The 27,670-nt window shown below is 42.6% G+C and overlaps 1 protein-coding gene across 4 annotated transcripts in view; it reads left to right on the top strand.

Annotated features, from left to right (window-relative positions):
• Positions 1 to 8,554: 8,554 nt before the first annotated feature.
• CLSTN1 (calsyntenin 1) overlaps positions 8,555 to 27,670 on the top strand; it is a 39,895-nt gene continuing 20,779 nt past the window's right edge. For 2 of the 4 annotated variants that reach the window (XM_040588792.1, XM_040588790.1), the window contains exons 1-4: positions 8,555 to 8,846; positions 18,807 to 18,929; positions 25,716 to 25,745; positions 27,177 to 27,372. In XM_040588792.1, coding sequence (XP_040444726.1) covers positions 8,744 to 8,846; positions 18,807 to 18,929; positions 25,716 to 25,745; positions 27,177 to 27,372 — 452 coding nt within the window. In that variant the 5' untranslated portion in view covers positions 8,555 to 8,743. The remainder of the gene's footprint in view (positions 8,847 to 18,806; positions 18,930 to 25,715; positions 25,746 to 27,176; positions 27,373 to 27,670) is intronic. The other 2 variants (XM_040588791.1, XM_040588793.1) reach the window with 2 other exon arrangements.

The raw sequence follows: 27,670 nt of genomic DNA, 5'->3' as shown, positions 1-27,670 counted from the left end.
AGCCAGCCAAACTCAGGGAGGTGTAACAGGGTCTTTTACAGGCCTATTGCATGACATGCATTGCACAGCGGGATCTTGGTATAAATCTGGTGAGTAGAATTGCGTGGGCAATAAGAAGCCTTTACTCTAAATTCTTTCTGTATAGACAGTTAATGAACATAGTGACCTTTTTTTTTTGTGGGGTTTTTTTTGAGACCATTATTAAAATACATATGTGGGAATTTGTTTAAAAATACCCTCTTTTTAAAGGGCTGAGCTCTTGAGAAAATCTGGGCAGTGTGGGGCAAAGAAAGAAAATGAGTTCTGACCTTTGGTCTTTTGAGCCATCTAGTTTTTGAGTGTCTCAGTTGCTGCAGAATAGTTTTATTTCATTTGCCTAGGAACAGCCCGCAATTACCCCGAAGAAGCTCCTTTCCAGTGTCTTTCGTAAACTGGTTTCTGTGCTGACCTGCTTCCAAATTTCATGAGAATGCCAACATTCCCATGCCAATGGGAAGCCCAGCGCTGGTTGCCCTGTAGCGGTGGTGTGCCTGCTTGTCTTGGTTATTATTAGGTTTGGTCTGCTAATAGCACTGGTTACAAGGACTGGAAAGGAGCAGTACTGAAGAAAGAATCAAATATTGAATAATCTTTTTCTGGCATTGCGCTGCTCCCAGTTCTCCATGCTCTACATAAGTTCTAAAGCTACTTCAAGCACAAGTCTGAAGACTAAACATTTGATGCAGATGAGTAATTGCTCTAAGAAGTGTTGCACATTTTCAGGGAAAAAGTATCTGTGTTTAGGCAAGAAAGACAAAAGCAGCTTTGCACTCTGTGACTTTGGAATTTTTTTAGTACAGTTTAATAATGAGGTCATGGATACCAGAAAAGAAGTTAATTGTGATAACCTTTCTTCTAGGCTGTAGGGTTAAGAGTTTACAGTCTTCATTCAAAATGCATTCTCAAGAAAATACGGATAAATCTGGACCTTGACTGAAAGCCAGTGAACAGTCAGGTGGGGATCATGGTAACATGTTTGTGCTCTTCTGTAATATTCTTGGTTCTGAATATTTCTTACTGCATAGTGTATTTAAAATAGTATCAGACTTTGTGCTTCTCAAGATTTCTTTGGAAATTGGGACTGACTGTTTATGATGCATATGGTCATTTAATAGCAGGGAAATTATAAATGCCACACTTGTAATGAAAATAATAATACTCTGAATTTCTAGAGAGGCTGCCACCCTAGGATCTTAAAGCACTTTACAAACAGTTAATGAATTCTTATATCTCCTTGTGGAATAGGCAAGTTACATTAAATTGAGAGGATAAGGGAAACAGAGCGAGATTAAGGGACTTGTCCGTGGGTAGAATGTCAGTGGTGTCATCAGGCAGAGAACGTAGCAGCCCTGTCCTGTCTCAAAACATCCCTCTGCCAGTACCGAGGACGAGAGCTCTGTGCTCTCCGAATGGGTTGGTACCGTCGGGTTCCAAGATCGCTTCTGGGGGGCTGTTGCGGTTTTTGGACAGTAGAGGCAATAATAAAAACTGGCTTCAGAGAGCCCTTAGATAATTTTGCTCTACTAGTCAGCCACTCAAAAAAAATATTCCAGATGGTGTTTTCAGGAAAGGCAGCGCAAGGTTTTTCAACCCTAGTATTTGCCTGCTGAGGTTTTATTTCTCTTCTTCCCCAACAGGCTTGAAGGCAGTGCAGTACGAGGGGGGAGAATCCCCTCTAAAGGAGGCAGGCACAGTTAAAGGCAATTTGCCATCATAAACAAGCCTCACGTTTCCTTGCTGGTAAAACTCACACCAGATAGCGGTAGGTAATGGATGTTCGCCGCTGTCTCCGGGTGGAGCGGGTGACATTGGTGGCGCTGGGTGACATCCGTTGGTGCGTGCACACCCGTGTCGCAGCCAGGCTGGCTGGAGGTCCAGGCACGAGGGATTCCGGGGACAGAGCGCTGAGCAACCTTCTCCTGAGCTTCTGCCTTGGTGCATGAAGACGTAATATTTTTGCTTCTTCTTTTCCTCCTTTCCCAAAACACATAGGGAAGGAAACTGGCGGATATCTTCCTTTCCACGGTGGGGCTTTTTTAGCTGTAGCAGCATATGAAACCTAGTGAAGGCTGAGATACACTTTTGGAGAAAACTACAGAGAAACAGTAACTTGTTTTCAGACAACAATAATTTGTCCTGGAGGAAAAAAACCCAGATCTTTGAGGTGTCCGTGGAGCACATCTATACCTGCTTCATTTAGTCAGATCTACCCGCCTTACCGTCTCACAGCAGTAAGAGTGCTTGTTTTATTTTGTTCCTTAGTATTTCTTTGGAATATCTGGTCAGTGTTCATTTGTGGATGATCTGTGCAGTTGTAAATGGTCTTGGTTGACCCTTTATAATTTTTTTTGCTAAATGTCATTGAGTTTCATGGATGTCAATGGGAGACTAAAGATCTTGGTAACAGTGAGCCTTTGAACAGCAGCGATGGCATTGCTGGAAGAGCAATGTGTGGCAGGGCTAGTGTAGTCCTTATGGCCCCGCTGCTTCAGCCAGCGATTATAATGCTGGATACACAACTGGAGGCTTGTAATTTGGTTTCCTTTTAGAAGTCTCTGAGATAGACTGCAGCCCAACAGGAGGGCATCTGCTTTTCTTTTTGCTGAAGAACGCTGCTGGAACTTCTCTCTATACACTCAAAAAACCCACACCCATTGCTTGATTTTATTAATATGTAATAATTTGGCTCCTTTTACCTACAGAAAATCACTTATCTGAATAAAATGCAAGAATACTGTCTAATGAAAGGGAAAGATAAAGAGTATAATTGTGTTAATTATCAGAATACCAGACGTGTAATTAATATGCCACAGGAACAAAGAGCAAATGTACTAATAGCACATAATTGGACTTAAACTACACCCTTGGTAGAAGTCTCTGCAATGGAACTGTTGTGTTTGTGCTTCTTTTCAAATTAGCAATAAGGAATAAATTAACATCCATTTTCTTGCCCGTGCAAAGACGGAATCATATTGTGGGGCAGGGTAATGAATTCAGAGAATGCCTTTACATTCCCTTATGGCTCTTAGGGAGGGGAATACTCATGCACGTGGCTCTTCTCCCTTGCAGGAAGGCAGGCAACGAGAAGAGGAAAACCTCATTGTATGACCAGATGTTTGCTGAATACCATGATCCTAAAGAATACAAAAAAAATCTGTAATCTGAGTAATTTAAACATTGTCACCAGTACCTGCTGCAAATATTTGGGTTGGTTTATCCATCCATCCTTTTATATGTGGTACATTACTGTATTGTTTTGTCAGATAAGGAATTAGGTAGGGCGAGGGCTAGTCACTAACCCAAAGGGACATCTGTGATAAGACTGGAAAGAAAACCCATAATTCTTCAGTGCCCTCCCCCCCGGATAAATGACTAATTCAATTTTCTATATAAATTAGGGAGTCAAAGCAGTTGTTGATGTGGGCATGGCCCACTGTGCTGCTCTTCAGAACAGGTTAGTACAGTACACAAAGAAAGAACGTAGACTACCAAAGTCCTTGGGTTTTGTGGACACACATTGTAGAAAGACTCATCCAGAGCATTTGACTGTAATTCTTATTTTATTGAGTTAGGCAATGATTAGTAAAATAACTTACTCCTGATGCTGCTTCACTTTCTGTATTTTCTTCCTCTGCCTTCAGTGGTGTCTTACTAAGCTTTATAAATAATGTATTTATTGCTTTCCAGAGGCCACCGTGGTTTCAAAGACTTCGGAGACCTCAGTAGCCTTCAAATAAGGAAATAAATTTTTAAGAAACAGGTCCAGTTTCATTCAGACTCCACTTCTATTCATATAAGGCAGTTTAAAATACCCATTGTAGTATTAGATGCAAAGGCTTGGTTAATAAAGCCTAAATTTTGAGGTTCTTAAGTCAAGTATTGCTTTTTAGCTAAGTGCTTCAAAGCCAGTCTGTTCAAGGTATTTCAAGGTATTGCAGTACTTCTTAATTGTACCTACCCTTTTTGTGCCCTGCTTTCCTAAATATGCAAATGAAAAGCCTTGAAATAGTTTTATTCAATTGTGAGGCACCTGTCATCACAATATCTAGACACCTGCCTTTCTACTTCACATAAGTATTGTGAGAGTGCATTAATTAACGCTGTAAAATGCTTGGAGATCCTAGGATGGAAAGTGCAAATGAGTTGTAAAATATTGTAATGATGTTACAGAATATTCAGTCTCTCTCTCTTTGTAAGGAAAGACTTGCATCTTTCCTTCATTGCTTTCATGTGTCTAGATGCGTATTTTGCAATAGAAGGTAAGTCTAAACAGGAAAAAAAAAGGATTAAACAAGGTAGAAAGATTGCTAATGCTGCTAGATTTCTTGTGAGGAAGCTGGTTGTTTTTATGTACTTCTGTGCTTACTGAATTTTCTTTTTGCCTCTCTGATGAACCCATACTTCAATGGCTTGTTGAGAATTCTCTGAACGTTCAGAAATGTCAGGGGAAAAGATTTTCTTCTTCAGATTGCCAAGGCCTTCATTTGCATCCCCTAAATCAATTCTCACACATGATCAAAGCAGTTCTGGAAATTTTCAAGTGTGGGGAAAACCAGTCCTCTAATTTTTCCTCCTCTAATATATGCAGTCAGGTTCCAAAGCATTAAAATTATATAAAAATAAAATCATCCACCGAATCTTAAAAATGCATGAATTTTATGCCTCTTTGTGTACACAGGATTGCAACTGTGTATGTATCAGGGACAGCAAGGCTACAGTAGGTGTTAAACAGGTCATCTAAGCGTGTTTTCTCTTAGAGCTGGTAGGGGCGTTGCTCTAGTGTTTTGTTGTGGAGTTTTCTTTTGGCTGACCCAAAAGATGCCACTTCTGCCCGTTGCCTTACAAGAGTACTCTCTGGTTTCATAGATCTCGTTGTGCAGACTTAATATTTTTGTTATTCACCTTGGATTATCTTTTTCTTCATGTCATTATTGTTCGTTCTTCCTGCTTGGCTTAACCTGATAAAGCCATACCAGAACCAAAAAAATATTAGATTTCAAATTCCCAGAATATTTTGGGATTCTTCTATTGCTTTCTCTAGTTGGAGATATAATGCAGCTTCTCAGAAACTGGTCTGTTGTTGCCTTCATCTAATATTTTGCTTGGCTGTGCACGCAACTCTCTCATGAGCTTAATTATGTTACTGCATAGTCTCTATGGCAATTGGTCCCCTTTCAGAAGTGGTTCCAGGGCAGCTGCGATAAACCAAATGCTCAGCAGAGGAGTTAAAGCTAGGTTCTGAGCCCTGTTAAAAGCAGTCATAATCTGGAAACAAACGAGTGTGCAGGCACTGATTGTCCTGCAATGGCAATAAGCCCACACCCAGCTCTAGCTTCTGTATTTTAAGACTGGACCATTTTCCTAACCCAGTTCTAGACTGTCTGGGGTTTGGACCCATTGCCCATCCCTCACCTTTTGAACAAGGGTCCAAATCTGTTACCTAGAAGAAACAGTGCATATTCCGTGTGTGTTCAAAATCATTTATGATCCTGAGCTCTAACAATTGGATCCAGATCTGCTGTTGATTTAACTGAGCGTGTCTCCCTTCTGTCTCTCTGTATTTACGGTATGTACTGGCTTCTGTTAAGTAGCAAGCAAAGGCATTCATTTTTACCTATCACCTTATCTTTTCATTTCTGGCTGCTCAGCTCCATTCTGACAAGTGCAATAAATGTGTCCTCCTGGGTCCTTGCAGGCTGGGCATTAGTCACACTGTGCATTTCAAGGACATCAGTCCGATAGTTTTTCAGCTGTAACGGAAAACATGTTCTGCCAGGAGCCATTTGTTCCAGTTTTGTTGCTTACCAATAAAATAAAAATCAATGGTTTTTTGGAGCCTGAGAAGCAGGTCAGAGAGTAGGAGGGAGATAGGTGGGAAAAATGAAGGTGCTGAAGTCAGTTCTCCGAGTTTCTCTGAAATAATGGCATGTGGCATTTCAGATAAAGTGAGAATCTCTGTCAGCTTGTGAAATGCGGTTACCTCTGGCAAACAGTGTAGCCATTGTTTAACAGAAAATGGGACCGGTGCATAGCAGGTCTCACACTGCTCGATTCAAACCAAGTTTAGCTTTGTGAAACAGAAGGTGTCTGAGAGGATGTTGTATGAGCCACATTTCCAGAGTAAGTGCCGGAGAAGCACCGGTGGTGACGTGGATGAGAATTTTGTTTTGCTCTCTCCACCGCAGGTAGAGGACCCATACTGTCATATCTTCAATCACTATACTGCCAATTCAAACCACTTAAGTCATCTAACTAAAGAAATCATCTAACTGATCTTAGAATACAGACTGAAGAATTCCCAGCTTTACTGAATCAGTGCCTTAGTCACAACTGACTCGGAGGAGTTGTGCTTGGGGAGTGAAATGCAGTCGGTGCCTTCTTCCTTGCAAATGTCCCAGTTTCATCATGACTGATTCAGCTGATTAATTAATCTGAGCTGGTGGTGTCACTGTACAGTAAATAAGGCTTACCTGGACATGGCATTTCTTCTCTGGAAAATGTCTCTCCTTCCTAATTCTGCAGAATCAGAAGTGTTTAAACGGGTCAGAACAACCAACTGGACTGCAGAGCAAATTTTGCTCTTGAAACTAAACTGTCTTTTCTGCCACACCTAGTGAACCTTGGTTGTTCTCCGGTTTAAAGGCAATAATGACTTATTTGGCAGAACATGTTTTAGAATATGTGTATATATCTGCATGCTAGCTGGCCACTGACTACAAGCCCCCTAGTATAAAATTATCTGCTTTTATATTGACATTCAAGCTCTGTACACGGTTATATTCCTAATCAATATCCACTATTTGGGCAAACTGATCTGTGTTATATCAGGTGCTTGTCAATGGGTGATCATCTTTTAACTGATGATGTCTTGCCTTGCAGATCTTCAATAATGGGGTGGTTCTTGCTCATGCATTAAGTTAGTAAGCCTAGTTTGGGAGTCATCCTGAGCTGGACAGTCCTTCTGCTCTCCATACAAAAGAAAAATACATGATGTGGCATACTGTCAGCTGAAGCTGCGTTGGCAGAATGTAAAGACTCAGCTCTCTGGCAACAGATGGGCTACAGGCTTCCTCTGACATGATCTGCCATCCAGCATATGTTAGACAGGCTGAGAAATCAAGGGGTTTTAGACTGAGGCTTTAGCTTCACTTAAAAAAAGAAAGATGCCTGAGCTCTCAGTAGTGCAGGTAGCCTGCGGCGCGCGGTCGGTGAGAGAAATGGGACTGACTTGGCTGCTGGTTAAGGGATGGCTCCGTAGCACGGGGTAGCGGTGGGGCGTTGTGTTGCACCACGGTGTATTTCTCTTCACATTCCTTCTCTGCTCTGCACGCGCTCGTATTAGCAATTATGCTTAAGATATAGCAAGTAACGACGGCTGGTTTCGAGGTCAGCAGAAGCCATTGGGGGGCAGAACGGCCTTGGGCCCCCCAGCGCACTGGCTTGCTGCAGGTCGCACTGTGTGCTGGGCAGGGGGCTCAGCGGGGGCTGAGGGCAGTGGCCAAGTTGGTGTCCCCCCTTCGGTTTGCGGGTCGCGGCGGGGAGGGCAGTGCTGTCAGCTCGCCTTGGGGAGGCAGAGGGTTCTGCAGAACGGATCAATCTTGGTATTTAAATTGCATAGTGTTTTAAAAGAAATACCACATCTCTAGGATCTTGAACATTCTGGACTTTATTTTTATTTCACTGTGGGAGTGAAGTGGCTAATAGGCACAAAGCATGAGTAGTCATATCTAATTATAAAATAAGTTGGTTGTCCAATTGTAAAATAAGCTGGTTCCATTTTAGTTGGCAAAACCCTGATTACAGTAAGGTATTTTTTTCTCCCGATGAAGCATTTTCTAATTGAAATTGTCGACGAAAGAGCAAGTTACTGTGCTATTGTGGGGCAGGTTCCCCGCAACGTCATCGCTGCTGTGGCACCGGCTCAGACACGACTTGGAAATTTTTCCAAATGGAACTCGCAGACCGTTGCCTTAGGGAAGTCGGCGGAACTACAGCGAGAAGGGCCCCCCCCACCCCCCGGGGATTTGTTGCAACGGGGCCAGGGACCCTGCACTGCACCCCCGCACCCTGCTCCGCAGCCCTGGGGCAGGGGACCCCGGTGCAGGCCCTGGGCCCGGTGGTACCGGGCGGCCCCCGCACGCAGCTGGTTCTGCCCGGCCGCTGCGGCGCGGCCCGGCCCCGCACGTGTTTCCACTTTCGCAGCCGTGGGGGGCTCGTCAGCCGGGGCCGACCCCAACTGCGGGCGCGCCAGCGGCGCTGACTGCGGCCCGCCCGCAGCCGCACGGCACCAAGCGCCGCTCCCGCCGCCCCCGGGCCCCGCCGCGGCGGGCAGAGCTGCTGCCGCAGTGCCGGGCTGCGGGGCGGGAGGCGGCCGGGCCCCGCGGCGCGCAGATGGGCTCTCCCGCCCCTCCCCCCCCCGTCGTTGGTTCGCTCCCGCCCCCGCCTGGGAATCGGCGCGGGGGCCCGGCCGTCGCCATTTTAGGTGGCGCTGGCGGGGCGCCGCGCTGCCGGGCGGGGGAGGGAGGGGGGAGGAGAGAAAAGGCGAGCGGAGCGGGGCCGCGCGGCGCTTCTCCTCCCTCCTCCTCTTCCTCCTCCTCCTCAGGGCCGGGCCGAGCCCTCCGCAGAGCGGGGCCCGCACCAGCGGGGGCGCCACAGCCGCCCCGCCAGCCGGGGTGCGCGCTGCCCTGCACCGCTCCGCGCTGCCATGCCGCCGCCGCGCCGCCCGGGCATGCCGCGCCCGCTGCCGGCCCCCGCCGCCTGCCTGCTGCTTGCCGCGCTCCTCGGCGGGGGAGCTGCGGCCGCCCGAGGTAAACAGCGCCGGGGCGGGCGGGGGAGGCTGCTCGGCACCGGCGGGGAGCGGGAGGGCGGCAGGTCTGCCCCCCCCACCCCCCCCTCTCCGTCCCCGTCCCCGGCTGGCGTGGCCGCTCGCCGGGGAGGGCCGGAGCCGCCGGGCGCGGGGACCGTGTCCTTGGTCCCGCCGCCCTTCGCGGGGGAGCGCCGCGGAGGACATCGCGGCGGCGCGGCCGGGGGGGGAGGGCGCTGGCCGCCCCTTGCCGGGGCTACCTGCGGGCCGTGGTGACCCGCCGCACCTGCGGCACGGTGGGGAGGGAAGGGGCGGCGGCGGCGTGTCCTCCGCGCCGCCCTGCGCCGGGCCCCTGCCCCCGGAGCCCGTCCGCCCTCCCCGAAGGTCAGCGCCCAGCCGGCGGGCCTCGGTTGCGGGCCCGGCCCCGCCGCGGCGGGGTGCGCCGCGTTACATAAGCGCTGCCTCCGGCGGGCGGGGGTCGGCACTTGTTGCGGGGAACGGGGGGGCCCTGCCCGGGGGGGGGGGGGGCTGCCCGGGGCGGCTCTGCGCACCCCGCGGGCTCGGAGGGGCGGCCGGCGCGGCGGAGCCTCGGTGGCCGGCGGGCTGGAGGGGGACGTAGCAGCCCAGGGCCAGGAGCCCCCGGGGAGCCGAGGCTCGGGCGGGGACCCCCGGCGTGCCTGCGAGCGCAACGCGCAGCTCCGCTAAACCGTAGCGATACGGCGTGTTTAAACGTTGGCCTTGTGGCTATTGATTGATCTTGTGGAGTAAAAGCATACGCATTGCAGGTCTCCTCCTGAGCAGATTTCGCTAAGCGGCTTGCAAGCGCTTCCTTACCTGAAGGTTACCCCTTGAATTGAGAATGCCGTTTTTGCAAGGTTTAGCTGATCGTATGATGCGATTTGAGATCTTGTGTTGCGCTTGAACGTAGATAGAAGCGTGGCTATAAAATGCCTTGCAAATACATTGAAGGGGAAGTTCTTGATCTTAAACAAAAACAACGCGTTAAGGACACACAGTCTTGCTGCAGTTGCCCTGGGTAGGATCAAGAAGTTGCTGCTGTGGTGAGTCCCGTGCCAGCTGTTCAGGCGGTGGCTGTAATTTACCTGTATAAGATCTAAGAACTACCAATTTATTAGCGTTCTTGGAACCATCACATTGCTTACCCCGCACCACCAGCGAAGCACAGTTTCATCGGATTGCTAGGCTTTTCCGTCATTTGAAGTAATGAATAAAACTAAGATCGCAACCCATTTTCAAAGAAAGTGGACAGGTACTTGGAAACAAATGTCAAATTTAGGTGGCGTTGCACAGGACGGCTCTGTTAGGCAGCTCCTCTGCAGTTACGGGCTGCATTTGTTTTCAGTCTGATCAACAGAGCTGCTAGACTGCAGGTCCTGATCTGTCAAACTTCATCACGTGTAACACAGTTACAGTATGAGGCCTAGTCTGGTTTGGTTTGTGCAGGTGGCGTTGGTCCTGGTGACATTTTGGCTGCTCTAGGTACTCTTGTTAATAATGTTACATGAAGGTGCATTTAATGGCCGGTAGGCTCTGGAAAACAGTTGGAAGGCTGCTCAGGCAACTCGCTTTCATTTCCCTGTTGTTAGAAGCATTGGTTTGGAAGCATTTATGGTAAGCTTTCAGGTTTTGTGCTGTGTTATCAGTTCCTTTTTCCCCCCCCCCCCCCCCCCCAAGTTCAGCTTCATTTTTTTTCATCCCTGACTTTGAAAGTCCTTGTTACTGAGGTTGCTAACATTTATTCTAAGTAGTCAAAACTGAAAGGGTCTGGAAAGGCTCCACTAGAGTGGGGGGTTCCACTCTCCAGTCCTGTGTATTCCTGTGGTTGGAACACATTTATGTTTAAGATACAGCAAGTAACAGTGGTTGGTTTTGAGGTCGGTGGAAGCCATTGGGGGGGGGGCGGGGGCAGAAGCGAAAACTGTCTTCTTTTTTGTTGATGGAAATAGCTTTTTGGGGATGTGATCTTACACAAAAGTTAAGTGTGAGCTAGCTGACCTGCCGTCTTTACTGTAGTTATTTTAAGGAGTGCAAAGAGTGGTTTCGGGTTCTAAAGAGGCATATTGCTCTCCAGCTGATGCAGAACTCTTAATTTAACTAGATTTGTCTTGTAATTGGTCAAGTTGACCCAAATAGTTCTAAGCTCGTTGGGCTAACATTGCAGTGGAAAACCGTAGTTAGCAGTGTGTTCGAATAGTGTTTGTCGTAGCGAAGCAATTGGATATTTAGCAACAGAGCTGAAAAGGGAGGGGAATGGATTGACTTTTCAGACGAGAAGGCAGTGCATCTAATGGCTGCTTCTTCTGTAGTCACTCACCAGGTAGAGCGATATACCTCTGTTGCCTTGGGTCCCTTCCAACATACCATCATTTAGGAAGGGTATTGATCAAAATAATAGTATCTTGAGGAAGCTTTGGTGATCTGTGATTACTTCAGGAAGTTATGTGGTGCTATGAATGTCTTAAATCCAAACCACAAACCACTTTCTCATCACTACCACAGTCGTACTGCAGACGTTTCTTTGACATGGGAACAGCCTTCAGAATACAGGGCTGGTGGTTAGGTTTCTATCGCCTTTTTAGAGGCAGGGAAATTCAAGACTACCCTAAAGCATTATGAAGAGACAATTTGGCTATTTATGGGGCCTGGGTATTTTTTTTCCTCTAAGGATTTATGAAAGGAAGAGACAGAATTAACCAGTGCTAGACCTTTCTATGATGCATGATGCTTGGGAAAGCCATCTGTTCATGCACGCTATTTTCATCTCTTTTTCTCTCTATATTATATAAAATAATATACTGCTGTGGAAACTGAAATGGAGGAGAGATGGCCTGGGCAAGCATGATTTATTTTGTCTTTGGAATACTATCATGCCAGTTGTCTTCTCCAGTATTCTTAAACTGTATGTTGTAATGTCTGTGCTAGGTTACCAGAAAAATTCATCAATGGAAACTCTTCTAAACTTGCAAATGTATCTTTGGTGTGAGGCCTTAATAATTCTGCAGACTTGAAATCACCAGTTCCAGATTATTGGAAAGAGTGTGGGGTTTTTTAAGGAGGATGGAAGCTAGGCTCACAGACATGTTTCTCATGGAAGTTAGAAGGCTTGGAGTTAAACCCGCGGCAGGCCACAGGACAGCATAATGTGAACATCTCAAACAGATTAAATTATAATTCTGTTGTTCTGGGTAAAGTGGCTTTTTCTGCCATGAAAGTCGTAAGTATCTGATAGCTTAGTGACTCATGGCTATGAAACTGTTCTGCAGGGGACAAAAAACTTCTGTAGTCATTGATGTTCTCTGAACAAAAGCACTTTTACCATTTGTCTGAGCCTTATCTCTCATCCTATTTAGCTGTATTCAGAGAAGTCTCTCTGAAATTTTGTTTATGATATTAAAGGGCATACATCTTGTAGCATTATCATTATTGGTACAGACAGAAGCAATTCCTCAAAACATGGGAGAGTTTACTGTTGGAAGCCTTGGTCTTAAATAAATCTTGTTTTGCACTCTAATTTATTTGATTCGTACTGATTGACTCACATTGGCTTCAGTAGGGACTAAACCTCCTTAGGAGCCTTTAAAAAGGATTATTAGAAACCTCAGTGCCTTTGAAGAACTCTCTGTCTGCCCTTTGGTTATAGTATTAGGTCTCATCTCACTTGCTTTGTGTTCAGATTGAAAACAAGTTGCTGCTACTGCTCCCAGTTGGTTTCCCTTGTTTTTAAATGGAGTCAACAAGTAGAGCCAGAAGTGCTGGCTATACTGAAAAATGATGTTTGCTGTATCTGTAAGTAAGACTGCCTTTCAAGGAGTGAAATCTATAAATATGACAACAGGTAGAAAGTAGGTGATTTCTACTGTTGCACTATAATTAGCAACGTTTAAAAGAACATTTATTAAATGAGTGTTTACAGTTAGAGGCTTATGTTTTCTATTTCAGTGTTCTGTTTAGTTTAAAACATTTTAAATTTCACTTCAAAAATTAAGGCTTTGTTGCCTTAATCCTGTTTAGACTGTTTTGTGGTGGGATATTTCGGTTTTGCTGTTTTCTTTGACAGGCTTTTATCCAAATTGAAATCTGGTCAGCATATCCTCTGTCCAAGGTCTTTGGCACTCTGAACGTTGCTGCTGCTGCAGCTGTGGATAATACTGCAACTAGTTTCTAATCAGTCATTTGCATGTACCTGGGTTTCAGCTAATAGCAAAACTTCCATCTGTCTGTGTACAAATAAAATCATATTTAGGCGGCTGGTTCAGTGTAGAACAGGAAACTCTGTAAGTGGTGATAAACCAGAGGTTTTTCCCTAGGCAAAATATAATTTAATAAAACCCGTTGAATTCCTGCGGCTATTAGTTTGAAGGTGGTGTTTGGAGAATTAGTATTAATTGTGCAGGCTCAGATTGTAGGCACCTAACAATTTATAAACACTACCTTATGCTCCCAGTGTGTGACAGTTGAGCTTCCAGAGCACACATTACAAGTGTTCCTTATTGTGGCAAAGAATCCAAGACAGAGACGTCTGAAAATGTGGGATGAATTTCAACCACCTGAGTTCCTTTCAGCTAGGAACCGTAGAGGTTAGCGGTAGTGGATGCTCACACCCTTACCTAATCACTCTCTTAGAGCAGATTCATCCCCCTATGTTTTGTGTCCCAGTAATGGAAATTGTAGTTTGCCTTGGAAACCTGTACTATAGGTAAGTCCCATACTATCGAGAAACTCAATGTTTGAGCAAAGGTTGTGTTCCATTGTATCCCATTGTTTGTACCTGGTTGTAAGATGGTGATTTTTGATAAAATTCTAGGTATGAGAAGACCTAATTAAATAAACAAACACAATAAATCTTTTCATTACCACTGATAATATTTCAAGTTGATAATATGCAAAGTTAATCCTCACCCTTTTCGAACAGAAAATCAGAGGCACAGCTCTGAATTGCAGGCTGGTTGAGTCCAGGGCAGGAGCAGAATACACATTATAATTAGGCCATGCTACAGCCTTCCTTAAACTTTACTTTCAGGGCGGAGAAGGCATATTTTATCACATAGATGCTTACTCCTTGGCTGAGCTGTAATTTTCTATTGTTAGGTACTACACAAACTTCTAATAATATTGCTTGAAATTTCATCAGAACAGTACTAAGTTATGAATATTGAAGGTAAGACATACTTTAGGGTTTTTATTGTCTCACTGAAAGGCATACTTGTATTCTCTTGCACCAAGAGGAAGACACAAAAGATGTACAGCAATCAGTTTTTGTTGGACCTTCGGTCAGGAGTGAAGGACTTTACTCAGTTCACTGAGTGCAATTCATTTGTATTAATAGAGAAAGTAATTTTCTTTTTAGGCAATCTCCAGATTTTTCACAAAGTCTCAGAGGTGGATTTTGAAAATCAGTATTTTATCTTTACTGTCACTGACTGAATATTTAGCTTTCAAAGCCTAGTACTTGTTATTGAGTTCGTTCAGTGTGTTCTGCAGGTTAATTCTTAAGAATTCATTTTGACACAAATGATCTTGATCTAGTTCTAAAGATATGCAGCGTGGCTAAACAGCACTGTATATTAAAGTAGTTATCCAGAGGAAAACTTATTTTCAGTTTACAGGCCGCCTTGGTTGAGGTGTGTCTAAATCTTCAGTTATGTAGATGCCAGATCCCATTTAAGTCAATGAACTTCTGACCACTTGTAAGAAGATAATGGAAGTCCTCAGAAAGGACTTTGATAAGTACATTTAATTTTAATATGCTCACATTCGAAAAATAGAACTGAATTAATTCTGATTGTCTTAAGATTATAGCTTTTGATTAAAGTTTCTGTACTAGCGCTAAACCCCATTGCCCTGCCTACACATTCATTTACAGTCATTAATTCTTTTAAATAGCAGCAAAAAGTTGCTGCTGGTTGATCTGATGGATTGCATTCTGCAGCATCAGCCATTGCTCTTGGTGAAGCATCCTTTCTTTGAGGCTGCGTTCCTTGTTCTGCAGAACAGCCAGTAGTACTTCCAGTCAGTGTTGGTGAGAGCTGGTCTGTTGGGTGTCACAAGACACAGAGCACATTTACCTAGGGCGAGTGGTGTTTTAAACCCCTGTGTTCCAGGGACACATCACATCAGGCACCAGTTCCCTTTCATCTGATAGCTTAGCAGCAATTCTCTTTAGATAATCGAGTTAGAAGGTGGCTTGTGCTCACCTTGCACGTGTGTGCTCAGTCATTGCTTGGCCGCAGTAAAGGCTCTAGCATGAGCTTTACAATTCAGTTTGCTACCTGGAGAAAGAGCTGTGCTTAGCTGCCTTTTTAATTTTTTTTGGCCACCAAAAACTAAGTAGAAGTCAGCTTGCTGTGGCATGCCCAGGGTAGCTTCCCCCACTTGACTAGATTAAATGCTAGTTGGGATTTACAACAGATTCCAGTTGAGGCGCTTACAAATAGTGTGAATATTGTATTTCAAGGAAACCCGTGTAGTTTATCCCAGTTAAATGGCAAGAGATTAACAGCTCAGGGCACTTTGTTGGTGTCAGGCTTGGAATAGGCCAACTGTTCTGGTTTGAAATTGACAGTCTGGCTTTGAACAACTTTCTCTGTGGGTTTCAGGAGTGTCCTGACCATTAAAGAGGGGAAAAAAATGTGGAAGGATAGTTTTCAGTCCAACTTTTAATAATCTCTCAGCAGACTGAGATCAGAATAATACTTGGTTCAGTTTTGCAGTTCAAGGGAAGCAGCAGTGTATCGCTCGTGAGCTGCCTCGTATTTCAAATGCTAGCTTGGGAATTTCTTACAGTATGTGGTTATGCTAGAGTCAGTAGATCACAAACATGGATAACGGGCCTTTCCTGGACATTCAGCAGTAAGTTTGGTTTTTAAAATCCAGTGATGTTTAGCCTTGATAAACACAAAGGGATTTAAGCTTTATGTTTTAAAATCTGGTGATGTTTTAACCTTCCTAAAGACAAAGGGATTTAAGCTTTATGATTTTATTGTCTACAGCACAATAAAAGGACATGACTTTGCTTTTAACTGGGCCTGTTGTTTGAAGGTTCACTAGACTCTGCAGATGCTTAGCATACTCATAATTCTGTTCACATGTGGTTACAGTACTTCAGGCTTTTATAGAATTCCCTACCCTACAGTAGTGGGATTTATTGTAGGTTGCTAAATTAGGAGAAGGTGTTTCAGTGCTTAAAAACCAAAAACCGTAATCTGTGTTCAGAAGCATTAGGAGGGAGATGGGGTTTCTTCCAGCAGAGATCTGTTCCAGTATTTTTTACTAGGTCCTTGCAAAGACGAAGATGAACAGATGAAGGGACTGTGACATCTTCAGTCTGGGTGCAGCTGCCCCAGATGCGTGGACAGAAAAACATACACCTGCGTCCTCCTGGTGCCCCTGCCAGCCGTAGCTGTATTAGCGGAATTCTTTCCTTTAGACAGATTTGAATTGAGAGGTGTGTTTCAGTCAGACTCATGCTTCAGCAGTTACGGTCACCTACCTTCCCTCTGAGGGAGGAACAGTGTGTTCGTCCCTTTGAGCGTGACAAAGTCGTTACAAAACGCCAGGTTCCTGGGAGGGTGCTGCGGCAGCGTGCTTCTCGGGCAAACAGAACAGTGTGGTTGGCGTTGAGCTGGCTAGCTGGTATGCCAGATATTGAAAGCATGCCCATGTGAGTGTATTGAGGCAATAAAGATAGCATTGCCATATTGAGTAAAACCACACATGGCTGTAATTAAACACTGTTTGCGTTAAAATAGTTTGTTGTGAGTTCTCTCTTGCTGCATTGTTACGTATGAAGATATTATATCCTGTCTAGCAGTTTGTTACTACTAACCAGGAAAAGATTGCAGATGAAAGCGTACTGGAAGTGTGTTATCATTTCCTATATGAGTTCTTTACCTCTAGGTTTAATCATTTGTTTAAGTGTCCTTTTATCACAGTGTTTTCAGTTTTCCTGGGTAAGCGTTATGACAGACATCATGAATGCACTTTAGTTTGTTGGAGACGCAGGATTTGAAAGTCTGGGTTATAGATTATCCTTACATCTCTGCCTCTTTTGACAATCTGCTTGATATAATTCTTTAGAGAGGTGAACTAGCAGCACTCAACTGTCTCAGTACAGTATAACTACACTGTTGTGTTCTAGCTGTAGTATATTCTTTGCTGTGATTGCACAGGCATTTCTTTCAGAAGTTGTAAGTACTTGATCTCACGAAGACCAAAATCTGGGTGATGTCACCTACTGAATTTGGTTATTGAATAGTGGTTTGGTGTGTTTGTTATAACCTCTAGCAAAGCATTTTTTGATGTTTTCCTGTACATAATTTGCTGAAGATTGACTTGGGTTTTGTCAGGTGAGGAGCGGTTTTTTGGCCCTCTAGGTGAATGTTTTCCATAGGTTCTAAGCAGCTGGGTATGTACAACCCTCCAGAACTGGATCCGGGGAAGTAGTGTTAATTTAAGCAGCACAAGTATGTGGTAGCCTTGAGAGGTTTTTTTTAAGTAGCAGATAGAAATTGCCCAAAACAATTTAGGTAAAACTGATGCATGTAGAACCTCAGCCTGAAGAGAGCTAGACCAGGAGAAACAATATATTGAACTGTCAAGAAGAATTAGCTGTTACACCACTTCCGCTGGTTCTGCAGACTATGAGCTGTATTTATCTTTGGAGACCAAAACATTAAAGGTAAATATGTAATAATAAAGGCACTCTCACACTGGATTGTCGTGTAGTAGATGATAGCCTAGTAGATAACATGTGATTTACATATGATTTTGTCTTGCATTTTTTGTGATGTACTGGAAAAAACTGTTTTTGCAAGCTGACAAGGGAAGATCCTGCATTTCTTTGCAGCAGAGGAAGGAGATCCGTCACCTTACACATGCTCAAGTGATGGGTTTACAGATCCTTCTGTGCAGAGTTGAAGAGTGCTTTTATGGGTGATTTTTTAGTGGAGTTTCCCAGTCTCTTAAAGTCACTACTAAATAAGTGATACAAAAAATAGTCAGTATTTTGCTCAGATTTCAAGGCGTTCTATTAGGTGACAGAAAAGTCCTGAAGACTGTGATCCCTTCTTCCAGCAGTGTTTGAAATCTGCACCAGGCGTATGTTGGATTAAAGAGCAGAGTACTAGACCCCGCAGGGCCGGGGGCTTGCCTGGTGCCCCTGCTGCTGAGGTGCACGGCTGCAAAAGCTGGTGTCTCCCCCTTTCCGATTGCCTCTCCTCTCTCTCCCTGTCTTGCGTTTTGTGTAGTTCCCCAGCATGAGCAGAACTCCTGGGCTTCTCCTTCACCTCCTGGGATGCTGTATGAGTGACTGGTGAAACTGATACCGAAGGTTCTAGGTGTAGGTCTTACACTGGGACAGAAATGTCTGTCGCTCCCCGTTTGTTTCCTCGGCAAATGTCTTCGGGCCTTGTGTAGAAATTAGTGAAGTTTGATCTCTTTTCCGCCTATTCTCTTAATAATAATAAAAAAAAACCATACAGGACAAAATGCTGAAACTAGAAAAAGACTTCTTGTTTTGAAAAATAGTCCACCAACTGGATTCCAGGTTTTCCATGTTGGAGAGAGTTAAATAAACCCTAATGTTTCATGTTGGCCAGTCTTTTTTCACTTGGTGCTGAATATCAGTTTTTCTGGTGTCATGCTTGGCGCTCCTGTCAACGGCTCCTTGTCGCTGTTAGAAGGTTTTTGAGTTGCACTTCAGGGGCATCTTAAATCCCAGCATAGTTAAGAGACCAATTGAGATTCTCCGAGTTACTTTTGGAAAGCCTACAGGGACGCTGCACTCTTCTGAACATACTTAAACAGGATTTTGTGTCTCGAATTTTTTAATTTTGTAAAATGCTGATTCAGATACAGAAAAAGGAAAATGGTGAAATCAGTATTGTAAAGTATTTTTTAAAGTCAGTTTCAAATGTTTTGACTTTGTACTTTGTTCCCCTTTCAGTTAACAAGCATAAGCCATGGATTGAAACAACCTATCATGGTATAGTTACAGAAAATGACAACACGGTTCTCTTGGACCCCCCCTTAATAGCCCTGGACAAAGATGCGCCTCTGCGTTTTGCAGGTAAGGAATTAATCTGCATTTCTTTTTGAAGAAGTGGAAATGCTTTCTTGAGAGCAAATGCTTTGTGTGTTTTTAGTGTGTTTTCCCTTAACACTAGCATAGTATTTCAAAGCTTTTAGACCCTAGGAAATGTTTGTGCATGGACCAGAGTTTTATTTTGTATACACAGCTGTATCCAAATATCCAAACCAGAGAGTACTCTATATTGCAGGTATTCCATGCTGCTTTCAATTTCATGTGCGTATGTTAATTCCCACCCCCGCTCCAGTTAATCTTTTTCTCAATCCTCAGGATTCTGCATTTCACAGCATTTACTCTGGGAGTTCTGAAACTATTCTTAACATTCTGAAGAGAGTTTTGGGTTTTCTTGGTGTTTCTGATTTGTGTCTTAATAGAATTGAAAACAGTAATTAGTAGAATTAAGTTTGCTTAGCAGTCTGGGGTATTTTTAAAAGTGGACAGCCTCTTCTACCTGAAGAAAAGGCTTTTTCTTCTTTAGCAAAGAACGTGGAGAATGATACATGATATCTGCAGAATGGCTAATTCACTTTCAACGTAGGACTGACAGATGACAGTTTTCTTACAAGCTTCCACAGTAGTTTGGTTTTTTTTTTTCTGGAAACTACTGTTTAACAATACTGTATTCATTAATTTGATGTAGTAGTATGGAAAGTATTTTTTGGTATGACAAAATATTGGAAAATTGTGCTTGAAGAATACCGTTGGGCATTTGCAGGTATTTAAATCAGTTGTAGTGGATAACACAAGCTTAAATGAGATACTTGCAGAAGTTTGCTTGGTTAAGTTTAATTTTAGAGTTAAGAATTCTAGTATAATACCTACAGGGTATGATATTAGCCATTTTTGGGAACACTGCGCAGCCTGGCTTCAAGGAGGAAGTGATAGAAAAAGGGAGTGATTAAATTAACAGCCATTTGAAATGTTCAGCATGCTGACTGCATTGTGTGCTACAGCATTATGGCAGCTTGGTCACAGTTTCTTAAAGTGGTACTTAAAGTAACAGTTGTGTTGCATTACCATAAGGCTGTAATTATCTCCAAGGCTGCCTTACAAATTCAGGAAGTTCAGAGATAATGGCAAACCTCTGAAATTCAACACTTTCTCATGTATTGGATACATATGGCAGAGGCTCTTAAGTGATCTTAACTGGAAATAAAACTGCTGTCTGTGGACAAAAAAAACTTTTCATTTCCAAATGAAGAAGCTTGTGTTGGGATACGCAAAATCTGTTAAGTAAAAGGAGCATAGGGAGGCTGACTTGTGTACTTGGTAATTAGGAGAATATGAATCATCTCTTGTAGTGCTTAAGTGGTGCTGGTAGTTTTGACAGCATTGAGCAGATTCTGCAAATGGCAGTTTTATACCTCTTGGTGAATAGTAAAGTTTTCTTGAGTGCTGGCTATCATGAAGCTTTAGGGAAATACTGGCAGAGTATCTTCAAATACACTGTCAGATTTGCAGAGGAGAATCCAATGTCAAAGCATCTCTTCAGATGAGACTGCTTTTTCATTGTGTTGATCTAAAGTGGTTAAACCTCCTTTCTTTTAATGAACGTTTTTATGAACTGGAAGTTGGTTTTATTAAATGCTTGTGTAAATGTTATATATTTCGGCTTTCAAAATCTTAACAATTCTTAAGCAGCAGCAAAACAATGGATTTAAAATAGTTACCTTAAATTCAGAGTGTAGCACGCTAATCTTGTAAATAAATTTTCCTTGATGTGACTCTGTTGGGTTTGAATTGCGCACATTTTGAATGACTGTGCTGTGGGAATCTGTGGAAGTATTTGTCTACCATTAAATGGAACAATACTTGAATCTGTCTTCGAGGAGACCAAATGTGGGAGGCGTGTTGAATGAGCGTCACCAGTTCCCGTTGGCGGTGCTGTAGTCATGGCCGAGAACGGAGAATGGCTTTGTTATTGTCCAGCAGCATCTTGTGTGGGTGTTCTAGGTGTGAGAAGTCTGTTAGATCGGTGACATGTTTTCACAGCAAACCAAAGCATTTTCAGGATTAAATGGCTGTTTCAGCCCTAACTGGTATATTCCTACTTATAAATCAGATTTATTCACGCTTCAAAAAGTTGGATATTTTAATTAACTGGGCCCACTGGCTGAGCTGTGAAACTTCTGAGCTGTCTGCAGGTTTAAAATATTTTAAATAGAGCTTTTTGCTTTATTTCAATATTGAGCATGTCGAAACCTCTTGAAACTAGTTCATGTAAATACTTTGTAGCACATGAACTGTGGAGCGAGTAAAAGTAGCATTTTACTGCTTTGCCCACTTCGTGCTGTGGGTAGGATCCTAACATTCAGATGTGCAAAAGTAAGTAGAGTGATGTAGACATTTATTTCTAGGGTAATTGGTATAGTCATGGCAGGTTGCCTTGCCATACTGCCTGATGTGTAGAGAGGCCCTACCGAGTCGGTCTTTTGTGCCATGGTTGTTTCAGATCTGCTTGAGAAGACAGTGGCCATTCTTATTCCTTAGTGAAACTTTTCTACGTCTCGCATTGAGTCAAGTTGGAATTTAGCTCTGAATGGTTTTGCTGAAAAAATAAAATAAAGGGCAGCTATATCTTCTGTTGTACGTTACAGTAATTCACGTTTTAAATAATTTTGATGTCTGAAGCTCTCAGTATGGATTTCCCCTTTACTGTGCAAAAAGGAACTGAATTTTTATTGCATTTGAAACAAACAGTGTTATATCTGGATGCCTTAGCTTAGCTGAATGTATTTTGTTGTAAGATTGTAACGCAGGGTCTCGCTAGCAAGAGGTTTGAAATGTTTCCCTGGTGGAAGGATGCGTTTCCTTGGATTTTTGATGTGTCCGTAACAGGGTTTTAATCCCTCTTCCCCACACACCCCCCTCCTAGAGAAAACCACTTCTCAGCCACAATACTTTATTCTCCCCTTACTAATCTGGGATGCAAGAAGTATTTTTGTGGGAGTTAAGAATGTTTTGATTTAGAGCATGAATATGCATAGAGCTGTGAAAATGATCTCGCACAATCTATATTCATTTATTTTAACCCCCACCCCCCCCTAAATCCCCCAAGCCTCTCTGTCAGCCTCTGCCCGGAGGCGTGTGGGGTTCGCAGGTGGCGGTGGGCGAGTGCTGCTGCCCACCAGCCCTGTTTGCTTGGGGCAGGGAGCTGTGCTGGCTCCTGGCTGCAGCAGCCTCCGTCATGCGGCGCTCAGCCAGTGACGCCTGTAAAGAATTAATGTGTAGAGATGATGAATGATGCTGTGTAAGCAAACAGATAAAAATTTTGATCTCATCACATCCAATGAGTGGTTCAGTTGCGCAGCTGGTTGGCAAACCTTAGAGGAAATTTTGTTATTAAAAATTATACATCTATTTATATTACATGTATATTATAAAATAGTATTTCAGCCATTTTTGCATCAAGTTTAAGGCATCTGTGAAGTGACGTTTTGGTATGCACTTACCAGCAGACAAATACAAACTGGCATGGAGTTATCGCTAATTGTGGAGTTTAAAATTGGTTTGCTTTTAATCGGTTTTGTATGCTATTAAGCAATACTTGTTTAGGAGGCACTGTACGCACATTGAAATGAGAGGCTCTTCCTGAAGGCTTTCCGTGGTCCCCATGTAGACTGCTGCTGGGTTAGAGCTGGGAGGACATACTTCATCTCCTGTGGAATGGAAATCTAGAGGGATAGCTGACTCCAGAGTTTGAAGAGTGTCTAGTCAAATACTGTATGTGCAGTTTAAATATCTTGCAAAGCTTTTTGAAAACTATATAATATAATTACTTTACCTTGTTGTATCATAACAGTACAGAAAGAGATAAAACAGTAAAAAACAACAAAGCCTTAAAATTCTACCAAATCCTCACTGTCATTTGATTGTGCTACACTAGAAAGGGGAAATACAGAATGCTTTTAGGATACAAGGTTACTGTATGTCTTCTGGCTAACGTAAGTTCCACAGACCTGTGTTACCTGTAAAATGAAATGTTTTTTCAACTGTAATTACAGCTGAGGGAAACACTGTAAAGTGCTATCCTAGTTACAGTTTATTTAACTGAGCAGTTCCCAGTATGTCAAATACAAACTAATTTACAGATTGATCATCATTCTGTTCTAAGATTAGGAGAGGTAGAAATTTATTTTAGTAATGTATCTCAACTTCAGAATGAAGCGAGAAAAAGTATTAGGTATGTATGGCATAGCATGAAACGTTAGGGAGCATGGTATGGGGCTGAGCTTGCTTAATGGCAATAAAAAAAATTCACTGCCAAGAATTCTGTAATTACAGAAGAGTCTACCTATACTATATAAATATATGCATTTCATAACTGAGATGAAAGTTAGTATCATCTGTGTATGGGACTATTAATCAGAAAATTTTCTTATTTGGCTTGAAGCAGCTCTGTAACAGTCTAATACATTTTGGAGAAAGGAAGGGGAGCTTTAATTTTTGAAATATTTTGTACTTCAGAGAATTACTCCTTTTTGCTTCTTTTCATTGCAGAGACACTTTGAAGAAGGGAGCTTAAAAAGCTTGTTAGGTTGGGAGCTCTGCATTTGCTTATTTAGAGCATTTAGAAGTAACACCATAGTTTTTCTGTGCATTTTAACATTTTCAATCAGAAGAACCTTGTCTGTGTAGTAATGAAAGGGCTTTTTGGGGTAATCTTACTAGCATGTGAACTGGAAAATATGATTGTATCAGGTCAGTTACTGTTCTGAGAAACAGCTGGCAGGAATTGAGCTATAGTACACCTTAAAAAGCATCTGGAGGCACATGGATCTTTACCCGAAAGCTTATTTACGTCTTATGCCCAGGAGCCAAAAATACAAAGCCTGAGTGTCCTAGCAGCCAAACTGGGGTTGGTGCCAGAGTTAAAGGTCACTTGAGATGATAAAGAACTGACCAGTTTTTAAACAACCTCCCCTTCTCCCAGATAGGTAATTGCCCCGTTAATATACTTCTCCCTCTTCTCTCCATTGTCAGGCTTTCTGCTTTAATGTTACCTTCCGTTTCCCTGCTCTCTCCCCAAATCTCAATGTTTCACACACAATACTTGACTCTCAAGGTTAGAGTTACTGGAAGGGAGCAGGGAGGTGGGTGTACAGGAGGAGGGGAGGTGGAATATTTAGAAGCTTGCAGTGGGCATGTCACTTCTGACTGTTGGGGTGTTGGCCACAAATTTTATGCAGTGTAAAATTTTCTTGAATGATCCTATTGCCAAAACACATTAAAATCTGGGGTTGTATTTATATCCTGTGGAAGAATAGACTGAAATAAATTATGTGGGTGCCCCAAGAGGCAGCATACTTGGTGCATTAAAAATAAAGAGCTGATTATAAATCTAGGGATTACCTGAAGTGAGTTTCAGGGAGAACCACTAGAGAGCTATTTCAGAAACTGGATCCTTTTAAAATGAAGGACTAGAAATCATAATAGATTACAAGGTAATTTTCCTTAATTACATTTCCATTTCATTATTAAACTGTAAATTTGCCTTTTTAAGAGAAGCATTTCTCTAACTGTAGTGCCTGACCTCTCTTTAAGGCCACTCTAGAATGGAGACTTGAATAACTGTGTGACTGCAAGTTGTTTGAAATGTGTGAGAAGGAACAGGAGATCTGCCAGAAGTGATTTCAAGGGTACAGGTCTGCTTTGTTGTACTGGAGCTTAGGTCAAAGGTGATGGTGATCAGGAAAAAATAATTGGTATGCTGGATGGTATGTAAAACATGGCAGTTTGGGAGTTTAAGAAATTGTGATTTGCAGGGGAGTGAAGAACAGGATTAACTGTCTGTTCGTTAGGACTGTGAAGGCATTCCAGGTGCCTGGCAGAGCCATCTAATACACTGTAAAGTTCTGTTACGTCTGAGATCTCCTCTGAAGTGTGGAAGATCCAGGGCACTGTGGAAGCCTGTTCTTCTCTGGAGTGGCCGGAGGGGGCAAGGCAGGCTGCTCCAGGGCATCCTCAGTACTAGCAGATTAATACGTTTGAGTACCTGCATCTCTTGTATTTCAGCAGTAGAATAAAATGATAGAAGCTGGTAGTTGCTTGTTTAACTTGGAAAAGCAGTATGCTGCTAGGAAAATGTATAGCTCCCCCCTCCCCATTTCTTACATTACAGCTTTTATGTTCATTAGACTCTCAATTTAATGGGTATGTTTTTTATTAATTAATTACTGTCAAGTTTGATGTAGAATTCAAATTTTGCAAGTGCAAGGTGTTATCCAAGACGGATAAAAAAATTATGTGGAAATACAAAAATCTCGTAACCGCTTACAATTTTTTTCTGTTATTTGGAAGGAGAGTATGAAGTTGTTTAATTGTAGAAATACAGTGGTTTTGGTATAATAGGTAAAAGCTTCTTCAAAATATTTAATGTGTCTTCTTTAAATAGAGTAGTGTAAATAAATTCTGGTAAATACCACTTTATGGATAGTTCATCAACATGGAATCCTGAAAATATCTTTTCCTTAGCAGTAGGTATTATGGAAAAAAAAAAAAAAAGGAAAAAAGAAAGAAGCCTTTTGAGAAACATACTAAATACTTCAAAGTTTTACGAATGACAACTTGGAGTTACAAGGTTAAATCATACTTAACATAACTAAACCTCTAAAATTATAACAGTTACAGTAAAACACCACTGGAATTTTAAAATACAATTTTTCCAAAGCTTTTCTGTGTGATGTGTGCATCTTTGCCTTTTCCTTATTTGCTCCCTTTCAGCCTTTCCTGTTACTGACTTGGGTTTATCTTTTCTCCCTTTAGAGAGTTTTGAGGTGACAGTCACCAAAGAAGGTGATAAAGGGTTCTTTCTATCCCTTTTATGAATATTAACCTACTAACTTTGGTTATGAAATGGGGAATCAGCACTTAAACAGAAGATCCTGTCATGCTCTTTTGTCCCATTTATTCTCCCAGTTTTTTTTTTATATTTTAAAATATATTGATAAAAACTGTTACGTAACCAAACCCTTGGTTAGAAATATCTGTAAATCAGACATCCATTTGAACCATTTGGGGTTATTGTACCTTGTGCAGACACTGAAGAACTTGTTTTGGGGGGAATTAGCGTTTTCTGATATTTTCACTGATAGCTTACTTTGCTGGGGCAACTTAAGTTTTGTCATATGCTTTGTAAAGTAACATTTAACTGCCGAAGCATTGTATCACCTTCCCTGCAGTACACATCCTTCAGTACGTACCTCAGTAGTTTTAAATCTGATATATTTTTTTTTTAATACCTCTAGACACGTTTACAGCAGGAGTGCATTCTTGGTACTATGATACCACTGCAACTGTAATAGCAAAGTAGTGTTTTATGGTGTAAGAAAATCACCTTCAAAATGATAACAAGTTACTCAGGTAAAACCACAGTGTGGGTGATGGAGCTGTTTGAGTGGCTTTTGTTAGCCCGGCTGGGTATGCTAGGCTCACTCTGCATTGCTGCTGACAGATTGACCTAGCTGTGCCAGCAAGAGGTCTTGTAGTGTAAGCTTGGGCTTAGGTGTGTTTTGAAATGATGTACTAGGGATTTCTCTTGCCAGTCTGGTGGGATGAAGAGTTTGAACAGAAAGGAAAGCCTACTAAATCATTCCACGTGAGAGCTTCCTTGACTAACATATTTGGTGTGTCTTAGTAGATAGCTGTTGAAATGGATGCCTGAGAAGTTGGTATTTCTACCTTTCTCATTCAGTAGTTTATTTTGATTCCCTAATTTTAGCCAGGTACATTGCACAGGAAGACTTTGTTCTTTGATCTGTTGACAGAATTTCTGTAATTACGGTGCTGAACCTATACTTGAAGCTTTTTCATCCCTTGACTTGTAACTGTGCATTTTTAACCTTTTGCTCTGGTCAAAACAAAGCCGCCCAGCTATTCCCAGTAGCTTGGCATAGAAGATATTACCAGTGGCCTTGGCTGTATGCTCTCATAAGATCTACTGTTACCCTAGAGCTATCTCAAGTACTCCTGTGAAATGCCTGTCTACATTTCTCTTTTTCTCTTTTGTATTCCTGCATGAATGGATGTAAAGTAAACAAGTTGCTTGGAAGGCAGACGTATGCTTCTTTTTACTAAAGTTCCCAGAAATCACCCATTTTAAAGCACAGTGCTCTTGCTTTGTCCACAGACCCTCACAAACCCTTGGCTGCAAAATAGTCGGTCATTTATTTTTAACATGTGTAATAATTTTGACCAGTTCTAACCTCTCTTACTTTGCATCTGTAGGTGAGATTTGTGGATTTAAAATTCACGGGCAAAACGTTCCCTTTGAAGCAGTGGTAGTGGATAAATCCACTGGTGAGGGAATAATACGCTCTAAAGAAAAGCTTGACTGTGAACTACAGAAGGACTACACGTTCACCATACAGGCCTACGACTGCGGAAAGGGACCAGATGGAGCGAATGCAAAAAAATCCCACAAGTAAGTAAATCTGTGGTGGGCTGAGGGGAAGTTTGGTTTCAGGCAGTCTTCTGCTTGTGGTGATTTATGGTCTGTGTATTTAGAGGAAATGTAAACCAAGTGTTAATACTGGAAGACTTCCATATAATGGCAGTATAAATAGCAGCAAAACGAACATGAACTGTTTTGACATCTCTTTAGCCGTATTTTAGATGATATTGCTTTATCCCCTGATGTTGCTGAACTTACCTTCGAAAATACTGTGGGGATAGAAGCAGGAAAACTGTTCTTTTACTTAAAATCTGGCTTGAGTGGATTT

The sequence above is a fragment of the Falco naumanni genome, chromosome 3, assembly GCF_017639655.2.
Source record: "Falco naumanni isolate bFalNau1 chromosome 3, bFalNau1.pat, whole genome shotgun sequence".
NCBI classification, from domain to species: domain Eukaryota; kingdom Metazoa; phylum Chordata; class Aves; order Falconiformes; family Falconidae; genus Falco; species Falco naumanni.
Note: the sequence above shows the minus strand (reverse complement) of the source record. Positions and strands in the feature narration are given on the sequence as shown.